General features: G+C 53.3%; 1 protein-coding gene across 1 annotated transcript in view; it reads right to left on the bottom strand.

The window, feature by feature from the left end:
* The window catches only part of LOC144949655 (uncharacterized), a 34,238-nt gene extending 23,757 nt beyond the window's left edge, over positions 1-10,481 (bottom strand). The window contains exons 1-2 of the mRNA XM_078879641.1: positions 8,955-10,481; positions 268-438 (exon numbers count right to left, since the gene is read on the bottom strand). Coding sequence (XP_078735767.1) covers positions 268-438; positions 8,955-9,336 — 553 coding nt within the window. The 5' untranslated portion in view covers positions 9,337-10,481. The remainder of the gene's footprint in view (positions 1-267; positions 439-8,954) is intronic.
* Between the last annotated feature and the right edge of the window lie 1,918 nt (positions 10,482-12,399).

Genomic DNA, 12,399 nt, shown 5'->3' with positions numbered 1-12,399 from the left:
TGATGGCAGTAAGAGTGATGATGATGGTGGCGGCGGTGATGATGATATGGCGATGGCTGCGGCGGTGGTGGTGGCAGCGATAGTGGTGGTGGCGATGGTTGCAACAGTGATGATGGTGGCGGTGATGACGATGGCGGAGACAATGGATGGCTTCGAGAGTGGTGGTGGTGATGGTGGCGATGGCGGCAGTAACGGTGGCGGTCGTGATGGTGGCAGCATTAGTGGTGGTGGTGGTGACGGTGGCGCCGGCGGTGATGCTGCGTTCACCGTTGGGCTGGGGTTGCTCGGCGGTGCCGTTGCTCTGCTCGCCGGCGCTACGGATGGAGAGCAGGGAGGAGCGGTGCGCCGCGCGGTACACCGACGCCATGCCGTACGGCACGCTCTGCCGCAGCCCGTAGCCGTGGCGCTCCCCGTTCACCCACTGGCCCTGGTAGGTGCCTGCAGGGAGACAAAGGTAAATGTAAAAGATCCGCCACTACGCCCCCCACCACCACCACCCCGCTGTGTCGGGGCAAGTGCCGTCAGCGAGCGCGGCAACTCACAATTTGCCGGCCGGTAAGGCCGTGACCACACGAGCGGGTGTTGTGGATGGTGCTTCGCCCGGGCCGCCTTTGTCTCCCCAGTGCTGATGTGTGTACACACCGCACCGGGTGTCCGTTGTTTAAGGCCCAGTTTGAGCTAGCGGTGGTCCAATAATCATTTCAGATAATTGCCACCAATGTTAGCCGCGAGCAGCCGTGAGTACGATGCGCCGATGACGGTGCAAGACGACAAAGATCCCCCATCTAGCCTTAACAGACTGTTGGGGCAAGTGCTGTTCGCGTGGCCAGCACCACGCCCAGACACACGATTCTTTACCGCTATTTTTACTTTACCAGGTAAGGCCCCACTGAGCAATGCAGCTCTTTTTTTCAGAAGCGACCTGGCCACAAACGACAGCCCAACAAAGTGGTTTATCATCATCATCATCATCACGTGGAAATGTGTAGCAGCCCAATACTCTAAATGCGTGGACATTGATTCTAATTGTGGAGGGAAAAACCGGACCCGAAGAAAAATCCACGGCGACCACGGGGAGAGAGAGAGACACCGCAAACTCCATATACACAGGCGTCGTCAGAGTCGGGATCGAACCCACGACCTCATGTATACCAGGCGAGGTAGTTAACATCTCCTAGCCACCGTGACGATGATGAGAGAGAGACACGCAGACTCCATATACACAGGCGTCGTCAGAGTCGGGATCGAACCCACGACCTCCTGCACACCAGGCGAGGTGGTTAACATCTCCTAGCCACCGTGATGATGATGAGAGAGAGACACGCAGACTCCATATACACAGCAGGCGTCGTCAGAGTCGGGATCAAACCCATGACCTCCTGCGCACCAGGCGAGGTCGTTAACATCTCCTAGCCACCGTGATGATGATGAGAGAGAGACACGCAGACTCCATATACACAGGCGTCGTCAGAGTCGGGATGGAACCCACGACCTCCTGCACACCAGGCGAGGTAGTTAACATCTCCTAGCCACCGTGATGATGATGAGATAGAGACTAAAACTCCATATACACAGCAGGCGTCGTCAGGGTCGGGATCGAACCCACGACCTCCTGCACACCAGGCGAGGTAGTTAACATCTCCTAGCCACAGTGATGGTGCCCCGTTCGGGACAGTTGCCAAATCGACGCGGGAAGTGACCACAGACGAGGTGGGAAGGAAGCCGGGCCGTGCAAACCGGTGCCGACAATTGCCCAAGATCCTGCGGTCCTCCACGTATATTTTACACGCTTTCTTTGAACTCACTCTGTCTGTTGATGTCGTTGTTGTATCCTCAAATCTTGTAACTCGATTTTTACCCACTTCCCAATGCGGTATCGACTGCAAACTTGGTATACTTATGTGATACTGATGACAATACTATATTTTATCATAAGAAATAAAAACATATTTTAAACATAATTTTCTATGTTATGTTTCGGCTTGGGTCTAATTGTCCACGCTCAACTGACGTTGGCTGTAATTGGCCTTTACGTTATGGCAAGTTACGGGGCCACTTCCTGGAGTCGTGGAGTTCTGCCATTACTAGTACATTTCAAAAAAGCGTGTTTTTAAAAAAGTTTTTTTCAATATTACTTATCACATCCGCTCATGACGCGCAAAAGCGCTTGCCACGAATGACCCGCGGCACCTCGGCGATATAAATGTCGATTTAAAGCTTTCGTGACTGCAGGGATTCATCTTCTTGGTTTTTTCGGTAAGGTCACATAGAAGGGAAATAATAAAATAATAGAAATAAAACATAATAAAATACAATTCTCACGACGTTTCGGCCACAACGCAAGCAACCTCGGCGATGTCGTCGAGGTGCCGTGAGCCGTCGCCACGGCAACTCCGCTCGGCCATCGAACAAAGACCGATGGCTTCTGCGGCCGTCTGGAACGCTCTTCTTCCCTTCCGCTCTTAGGAAGCCGCCACGGGGAGCCGTGCGCTTTTAAAGTCGTCTAGATTTAAAACCTCACTTGTTTTGAAATGCTTTTTTCTGTGTTTCGTTTGCTGTCCTTCCCCCGCACCTCCGATTTTAGCGCGGTTGATAAGGCACGGTGCGAAATTCTACGGACATGCGTACGGGTAAGATGCCATCGGCAACTAATCAGCGTTTAAGCACCACGTGGGAAGAAACCCGGAGCGGCCGGAGATAACCCGCGCGTGCGAGGGGGAAACACTCTATCCCGTACAGACAGAACAGGTAGCTTTAACACGTAGGCTGCTTTCGCGACCAATATACCGACTATAATCACCCAGGAATGTCTGTCCTTAACGCTCGTGACGTCACTCCACATCGACCAGCCCCCCCCTCATTAATATTCATGAGCAGGTGACGTCACTCAATATGGAGTACTCCCCCCCCCCTCACTAATAATCATGCGCTCGTGACGTCACTCCACGTCGACCAGCCCCCCCTCATTAATATTTATGAACAGGTGACGTCCTCCACATGGACCCCCCCTCATTAATAATCATAAGCAGGTGACGTCACTCCACATCGAACAGCCCCCCTCAGTAATAATCATTATAAGGTGACATCCTCCAAATGGACACCCCCCCTCATTAATAATAATTAGCGGGTGACGTCACTCCACATGGGGGGGGGGCGAGGCGCCTCCTCCCCCCTCCTCGGCGTCAACTCACAACCCTCACGACAAAGGCGGAACCCTCACGTCACGTGATCTCCGTCACGCTGTTGAGACATCGAAGTAAAAAGGACGTCGCGATGAACAAGGGATTACTGTATAACCTTAAAATGAAATAGGTCTGTGTCACCGCGCCCTTACACATTGCACACGGATGGATGCGATGAATGAATATATCACGTCGTGGTCTGATTTTCGCTTTAAAGTTTCACATTTACTGCAACACACCCGGTCCCTGGACAGGCAAAAGGATAGTTCTCTACAATCGAGGCTGTTGGGTTATAGTGGTAGGAACCTCCTGGTTCCACCAGCCCACAGGGGATTATTGTGTCCGTCCGTCCGTCGTGTGTCCAAAAATGGGAGGGGTGGGGCTGGGTGGAGAGGGGAGGGTGGGGAGGGGCTGGGTGGGGGGTGTGAGGGGTGGTGTGGGTGAGGAGGGGCTGGTCACCCCGTGGTGCCCTTATAAAACTCAACGTTCAACCTACTCACGCCGGCTTGTGCCCGCCCTCACAGTCGGGCATATTTGCGGAATACACCACGCCGCCGTTGACCCTGGCCATTGACCGAGCAACCCAACGTTCCTACCAGCTCCCTCCGCAGGAGGAATGTGTTTATGCGTTGGCCGCTGCCCGATGGTGTTTACGCGACACAACCTTTACTAATTGGCTGTGTCGGGGTGGTGGCAGGTTTAACGACGAGGTCATATGAACGCGATCTAAGGGGCCGTCCATAAATGACGTCACGCGATTTTTGCCCCCCCCCCCCCCTTCGTCACACGTAGTCACAAAAAGTCAGAACCCCCCCTCAAATATGACGTCACAAAGCTCTGCCCCTCCCCCCCCCCCAAAAAAACTAAAAAATGCTTCAAATCGCTTTAAACTATTGTCATTGCAGTGCGTATTTAATGTGGCGCTGCACTCTGATGTTGTAGGAGAAGACATTTATCAAAAAGTCTATTTAATTAAGTAGAACGTGTTGTCTACATTTATTTAAAGTTGCGCATTTTTATGTGACGTCACATTTCTCAAAGCCCCCCTCCCCTCGTCACACATCGTCACAAATGTCTGACCCCCCCCCCGCCCCCCGGTGCGTGACGTCATTTATGGACGGCCCCAAACGTGGAGTCCACGCCTCATGGGTGAAGGATGACGGGGGGGGGGGGTGCATGGGGCCAACTACGTCACGCACTGTACAGGGGTCGAAGAGGGGGGCGGGGCGGCGGGGGGGTGGGTGACCCCGCTAACGAGATGAGAACCCCCCTAATCCACCCCCACCCCCACCCACCCACCACCTGCCAACCACCAATCACCAGCAGCATCGCCACCCCCCCCCACTCCCTCTCCCATCGCCGGTCCCATAGCAACACCGGCGGTCAATTAATTCCCATGGCAACCAACATCCTCGCCATGCATCATCATCATCAACACTCGTCTTGCCCTGGACCATTATCCCACCTCCTTCATGTCTCCTCCCTCTCCTCTGCCCTCATCTCTCCTCCCTCCCTCCCCCATCCCTCCTCATGGCTCTCCCTTTCTCCCTCTCCCCCCTCCCCTCTCCTCCCTCCCCTCTCCTCCCTTCCCTCTCCCTCCTCATGGCTCTCCCTCTCCTCCCTCCCTCTCCTCCCTCCCCCCCTCTCTCTCCTCCCTCCCCATGGCTCTCCCTTTCTCCCTCTCCTCCCTCCCCTCCCCTCTCTCTCCTCCCTCCTCCCTTCATCTCTTCCCTCTCTCTCCTCCTCCTTCTCTCCCCGCCACCAGGATTGGGGGGGGATTTAGAAATCCGCGGAAGCTCCCCAACACCACAGGCGCAGGATTGTGAGGGGGTGGGGGGGGAATTTAGAAATTCGCGGTAGATCCCCAACACCGCAGGGGCAGGATTGTGGGGGGGGGGTTAGAAATCCGCGGAAGCTCTCCAATACCGCAGGGGTAAGATTGTGGGAGGGGTGGGGGATTTAGAAATCCGCGGAAGCTCCCCAACACTGCAGGGGCAGGACTGTGGGGGTGAGGGGAGGATTTAGAAATCCGTGGAAGCTCCCCAACACCGCAGGGGTAGGATTGTGGGAGGGGTGGGGGGGATTTAGAAATCCGCGGAAGCTCCCCAACACCGCAGGGGCAGGATTGTGGGGGGAGGGGGGGGGCGGAGGCCTCCATCCAGCAGTGGATAGACCAGGCCCGATGACGATCATGATGAGACACCCACGAACGAATCGTCCGATTCGTCCACGATTCCGGGGGGGTCAACGATTCCACTCAAAGGATTTCATTTTATTTGTGTTGCTGCTACTGTTGTTCTGCCGCGATTGAACTGCCCGTGTTGCGGGCAGAGTGGCGTCGAAATGCGGAGATGGAGCGGTGGCGCAGCGGTTAGCGCGCTGCGTGATTTTCACAAACCCGGCCACGAACCGAGTTCCATTTCCCGCTCGCAGGCCAACGCCGGCGGCGATTATCTGCGTCAAATGAGTAGCTGGTGTAGCGGTGTGTGAACATCGCCACTAGGGGAGACAAAGGCGGCCGGGCGTGGTGCTGGCCACCCACCTCCTCGTGTGCCGTTCTGGCCTTCGTAGGTGCGACTCGCTCATAGCACTTGCCCCTACAGCCTGTTAAGGCTACACGGGGGAGATCTTTGTCTCTGTTTTTTTGGAGCATTAATAATCCAAAAACGAGTACTCTATATCACCGCCGACGTTTCGAGCAAACACCCTCGTTCACAGCACGCACAGTGAGCGAGTTTCTTTCCGGCTACCTCGAGCGATGTACGCGCCCTGAAGGACCATCGCCCGAAACGTCACCTGCCGCATGCTAATTCAATGTCTCTTGTTCAGGCCGCAGTGTTGTTGTTGTCGTTGTTGTTGTTGTTGACACGTGGAGCGTGTCGCTGCTGTTGTTTGTGCACGGCGGTGGTGGCATCGCCGAAATAATTTACACGCAGAAGGGTTCAAATCGTTCGTAAAATAAAAACCGATGGGACGGACACAATAATTTAAAAAAAATGCGTCTTTCACCGACGTTCCATCGTCGACATCGTCATCTCGAATGGGTTTCACCACCACCATGGCCAGTGGCGATCGTAGCGGCCCACAAACAACAAAGATAAAGATCCCCCGTGTAGCCTTAACAGACTGTAGGGGCAAGTGCTGATAGCGAGTAGCACCTATTAAGGCCAGAACGGTACACGAGGGGGTGGGTTGGCCAGTACCACGCCCGACCGCCTTTGTCTCCCCCAGTGGCGATGTTTACACACCGTACCAGGTACTCATTTCAGGCTGGGTCGACCTAGGGGAGGCCCAGGACCGGTTTAGATAATCGTCACTGGTGGTGGTGGCCGTGAGCGGGATTCGAACCCGGTTCGCTGGGTTCATAGCGCAGCGTAGCGCTAACCGCTGCACCACCGCTCCCCACAAACAACCCCTCCACACACTCACACATTCACACACTCACCACACATTCACACACTCACCACACATTCACACACATCGCGAAACAAAACCAGGGCGCCATTCCGTCAATAATGAGGGCCCACGCGATTTCTAAAATTAATTTATTTCAAATAAAACTGGAGCCAAACTTTCGTTTCGGATTGGAATTGGTGAACATTTCCCCCCCCCCCGCCCACACGTAGCACCATCCTCGGTGAGTCTTGAGTCTCGGCGAGATTTCTCCAAACACCGTGCCGGATGTATCTGATTATCCAGGAAAAGCCGCCGCGTCATCATCACATGCCAACAGCAAGCACTGCCAACCAACCAATTTGAATGGGGAGGTTCCCTAAACCATCATCACACTTTCACAAACACCCCCACACACACAAACGTCACTTGCCCTTCACCTTCGCCTTCGATTAACGCGGTTGGATACGTACGGCGCGAAAGAAGTTCCACGCAACAGACTAAACACCTCATCTCCCCTCCCGAACACGATGATCGCAACGCCGACGTCTAAACACCATCGGAGCTCCACTCTGATCTCCATTCATCATCACCACCGCCCGCAAATGCATCTCTAACCCACTCATCGCGATGTGAACAGGCCAATCACCATATTCTCAGGTTTTTTCGGTAAAGTCACGTAGGTAAAAACATTAAAATTAATGAAAGTAAAATAAAACAAAACAAAAATAAAATTCACGACGTTTCGGAGGCAACACAAGTCTCCGTCATCAGGTGGGACCGTCACAGCCGAATTAGCTGTGACGGTTACTTTTTATTAATTTTAAATTTTTACCTACGTGACTTTACCGAAAAAACCCTGAGAATATGAATCATTGCAGTCACGAAAGCTTCAAATCTAGAATTAAGGCCAATCACCACCAACCATCACAATCCACAACCACCCAAACACGACCACAATATCTCACCTCCACCATAAAAAAAATCCCACCACCACCAAAGATAAAGCCGCCCCCCCCCCCTTCATAGCCTTAACAGACTGTTGGGGCAAGTGCTGTTAGCGAGCAGCACCTATGAAGGTCGGCACGGCACACGAGGGGGTGGGTGGCCAGCACCACGCCCAGCCGCCTTTGTCTCCCTCGTGGCGAAGTTCACTACGCACTGCACCACGTGCTCATTTGAGAATCCGAGTTGGTCGAGGGGAGGAGGCTCAGGACCGGTTCAGATAATCGTCACCGCTGTTTTTGGTCGTGAGAGGGAATCGAACTCAGGTCACCGGGTTCGTAGCGCAGCGCTCCCCAAATCAGCAAACCACACCACCACCATCAATCACCTCGCCTCCATCAGGACATGTCTCCGCCCCATCATCACAACCCTCCACCAAACAGCTGTATGTGCCTCTACCACCACGACCATCATCTCATCCCCGTTCGTGTAGGCCTCCTACCACCACAATCAGTGCTCACCACCTACTAATCTCACCTCCATCCGAGGTCTCAATCACCACAACCAACCACCACTATCTCACCACCACCACACCTCCATCCGAGTAGGTCTCCACCACCACCAACGTCTCATCACCACCACCCACCAACACCCACCAACACCCACCACCACTACTACTATCTCACTACTACTACTATCTCACCACCACAAATCTCACCTCCATCCGAGTAGGTCTCCACCACCACTATCTCACCACCACCACCACTATCTTACCACCACCACTATCTCACCACCACCACCACCACAAATCTCACCACCACCACTACTATCTCACCACCACCACCACTATCTCACCACCACCACCAATCTCACCACCACTACTATCTCACCACCACCACTATCTCACCACCACCACCACCACCACAAATCTCACCACCACCACTACTATCTCACCACCACCACTACTATCTCACCACCACCACTATCTCACCACCACCACTACTATCTCACCACCACCACTATCTCACCACCACCACCACTACTATCTCACCACCACCACCACCACTATCTCACCACCACCACTATCTCACCAACACCACTACTATCTCACCAACACCACCAACCTCACCACCACCACCACTACTATCTCACCACCACCACTACCTCACTACCACCACCAATAATCTCACCTCCATCCCAGTAGGTCTCCACCACCACCACCACCACCACTATCTCACCACCCACCAACACCACTATCTCACCACCACTACCTCAGCACCACCAATAATCTCACCTCCATCCGAGTAGGTCTCCACCACCACTATCTCACCACCACCACTATCTCACCACCAACACCACCACTTCACCACCCACCAACACCAATCTCACCACCACCCACTCACCACCACCACCCACCACCACCCATAATCTCACCTCCATCCGAGTAGGTCTCCACACCGTACCCGTCTTGCGCCCCGTTCCCCCAGGTGCCCTCGTAGCTGGCACCGCCCGCCCTGGCCCGCCTCGTCCCGTAGCGCCCCTTGCACCCGTACGTCCACTCGCCCGAGTACACCCATCGGCTGCCCTTCTCCTCCACGCCGAGTCCGTGCCGCTTGCCCTGTGCCCAATGGCCCCGGTACGTGTTGCCGCTGGGCCACGTGTAGACGCCCGCCACCTCGAATCCGTGGCTCCACGAGCCGGCGAATTCGCCCTGGCCATGTGGCCCCGTGCAGACGCCGTGGCCGTGCGCCTTGCCCTGCTCCCAGCCGCCGCAGAACGCGCCACCATCGTCGAAGTCAAAGCGTCCGCCGGTCATACATGCGGCGTGGCGGCGTGGGGGAGGAGGCCTCGTGGTGGTGGTGGGTGGGTGGTGGTGGTGGGTGGTGGTGGTGGTGGGTGGTGGTGGGTGGTGGTGGTGGGTGGTGATGGGTGGTGGTGGTGGCTGGCTGGGTGGTGGTGGTGGCTGGCTGGGTAGTGGCTAGGTGACTTGGTGGTGTTGTGGATGAGTGGATGGTGGTGGTGTTCTGTAGAGTGGATGGTGGTGGTGTTCTGTAGAGTGGGTGGTGGTGGTGTGATGTAGAGTGGATGGTGGTGGTGTTCTGTAGAGTGGATGAGTGGTGGTGTTATGTAGAGTGGGTGGTGGTGGTGTGATGTAGAGTGGATGGTGGTGGTGTTATGTAGAGTGGGTGGTGGTTGTGATGGTGACGTGTTTGTGGCTGGTGGTGTAGAGTGGATGGGTGGTTGGTGTTATGTAGAGTGGTTGACGAGTGGTGGTCGATGGTGTGATGCAGTGAGTGGGTGAATTGTGGTGGTTGATGGTTGACGTTGATCCTGGCGGTGTGAATCTCAGTGCTGATGTGGTTGTAGTGCTGATGGTGGTTGCGGCTGTAGCTGTGTTGCCGGAGTGCTGATGAAGATTGATAAGGTGGATGATGATGATGGTGGTGGATAGTTGCAGTGTGGACTATTGATGAAGTGACCACGCGTGGTTTTCCTTCAGTAAATTCTCTGTTGTTGTCGCACTGGTGACGGCGGCGTAGCTGTTGACAGATGAGTAGATGTTTGGTGAGGCACGGCGTGGGTATTAATACAAAAATAAAAGCGGAGATTTACCCAAATAAAAAAAAATATTGAATAAATAGACCCATTCAATAACAACAAAGGCAGTCGTAGCGTTAGCAATCCGTGCCGTGGCTTAATAGCCCACTGACTTAATTACCTGCTCCGGTTATACCACCTCCACCACTAAAAGCAAGATTACCAATAATGAATGATGATGTTGATGATGATGACGTTGATGATGATGATGATGTTAACGCCGTAATCCTTCCACGTGCACGGAGCATGCAGCACTAACACGGGGGGCTATGCCGTCCAAACACTGGCGGCGACTGCAGAGAGAGAGCGAGAGGGGAGAGAGGGGGTGGAGGGAGGGGAGGGAGACAGAGGGAGGGGTGGACATGGAGAGAGAGGAGGGAGACAGAGGGAGGGAGAGGGGAGGAGATGGAGAGAGGGGGTGGAGAGAGGGGAGGGAGACAGAGGGAGGGAGAGGGGAGGAGATGGAGAGAGGGGGTGGAGAGAGAGGAGGGAGACAGAGGGAGGGGAGGGGATGACATGGAGAGAGAGGGGAGGGAGACAGGGTGAGGGAGGGAGGGAGAGCGGAGGAGATGGAGGGAGAGAGGGGAGGGAGTGAGAGGGGAGGAGGTGGAGAGAGAGGGTGATTTAGTATAGATTCATACTTGCATTTTTTAAAATCTGTATTGTATTATGATTGTTATTGGGATCAAACATCGAAATGGAATTTTTAGCACTTTCTGTACACAGCATGGACGGGTTGTGCTTTTTTCCCGCAGGATTTAATTGTTTCCGTATATGATGTTCAGATTTGTGTACAATTAATTTTAGGTGTATCTTGTAGTTGTATTGTTTGTTGCGGTTGAACCCAAATCAAGAGCCGAATGGCTCACAGGGTAAATCCTAATAAATTAAACTGGGTGAGGGAGGGAGAGATAGCTGGGAGTAGATGGAGAGAGAGAGGGGGGATGGGAGGATATGGAGAGTAGAAAGAAAAAGAGTAGGAGGAGGACATGGGGATGCGATGATAGGAGAGAGATGTCGAGGTAGGGAGGGAGATAACAGCATGAAGTGGTAAAGACGAGAGCGAGAGATGTGAGAGAGGAGTGGGTGGGGTACACACGGCCAGGTTGTAAGATGCACCACCAATGTTTACTTTAAAATAGAAAATATGGGGAGTGTACCGTGTAATCCAGAGAATACGGTACCTACCTAACTATCAGGTCTAAGCAAACGGGTCAAGAATTGACCTATTAACCTTTTGACCTAATTATGGCTGCTGATGTGTGCTTTTTAGAATCGCCCACGCTGAATTTGTCTGTTGGGTACCACCTACATTTTTTTTTAAGTTTGTAAAAACAATTACAAATGGCATTGAATTGATGCAAAACGATCACGCAATAAAAAAAAGAGAGAGGATGGGAGTGAGACGGATCGTGAAATATTTCTTGAAATCTTTCATTAAAAAAGGGGGGAGGGGCACATAAAGCAAAGCATTGAAAAAAAAAACTAAAAACTGAAATGATGAACGAAGCAAAGTGCCGACTACACCGAGCATCTTCTTGTTTCCTCTGATCGTAAATAATAATAAAAAGAGACGGATTGAAATCAAGAGGAGGAGAGATAGGAGGAGGAAGGGGGGGGTGAGACGGAGGAGGAGGGGAGAGATAGGGCACGAGAGAGAGAGACGCGGGGGAGAGGCTGGCGGAGCGAGAGAGTGACGGATTGAAATGAAAAGGGGAAATTGGGGGGGGTGGGGGTGCCGGGGAGAGGATGGAGAAGGGATGATGGGAGAAGACACATCGCCATCAACATCATCATCATGAAACATCACCACCAGCGTCTACCATCATTCACCATCGTTATCTCCAACATCACCCATCATCATCATCATCCACCATCATCATCCACCATCAATCCACCCCCCAGCACAGGCACTCCCATCCCATCACATCCCATCACATCCCATCATACAGCACGGCAGTCTGTGACATCACAGAGCACTGTACAGTAGTGGTCCAGATGTCTTGTGACGCCCCCCACCCCACCCTAATTAATTGAATCCTAATATATATATGTTTGTCACGCCTTTGCATATTAATTTGTTTTAAGTGAACGTTAGTTTAATATAGATTAATTACGTTTCAGAGAATGAAATGTGGGTCACGAGATATTTGGACCATCCTGTACAGTGTCGGTGGACAACCCCCAATCCACCTCGCATCACAAAATACATCCCCCCTTACCCCTCCCCTCCATCCCCCCTTACCCCCTCCCCTCCATCCCCCCTTACCCCTCCCCTCCA

This window comes from Lampetra fluviatilis, chromosome 54, assembly GCF_964198595.1.
Source record: "Lampetra fluviatilis chromosome 54, kcLamFluv1.1, whole genome shotgun sequence".
NCBI classification, from domain to species: domain Eukaryota; kingdom Metazoa; phylum Chordata; class Hyperoartia; order Petromyzontiformes; family Petromyzontidae; genus Lampetra; species Lampetra fluviatilis.
The sequence above is the reverse complement of the archived record's forward strand: the minus strand, read 5'-3'. Positions and strand labels throughout refer to the sequence as shown.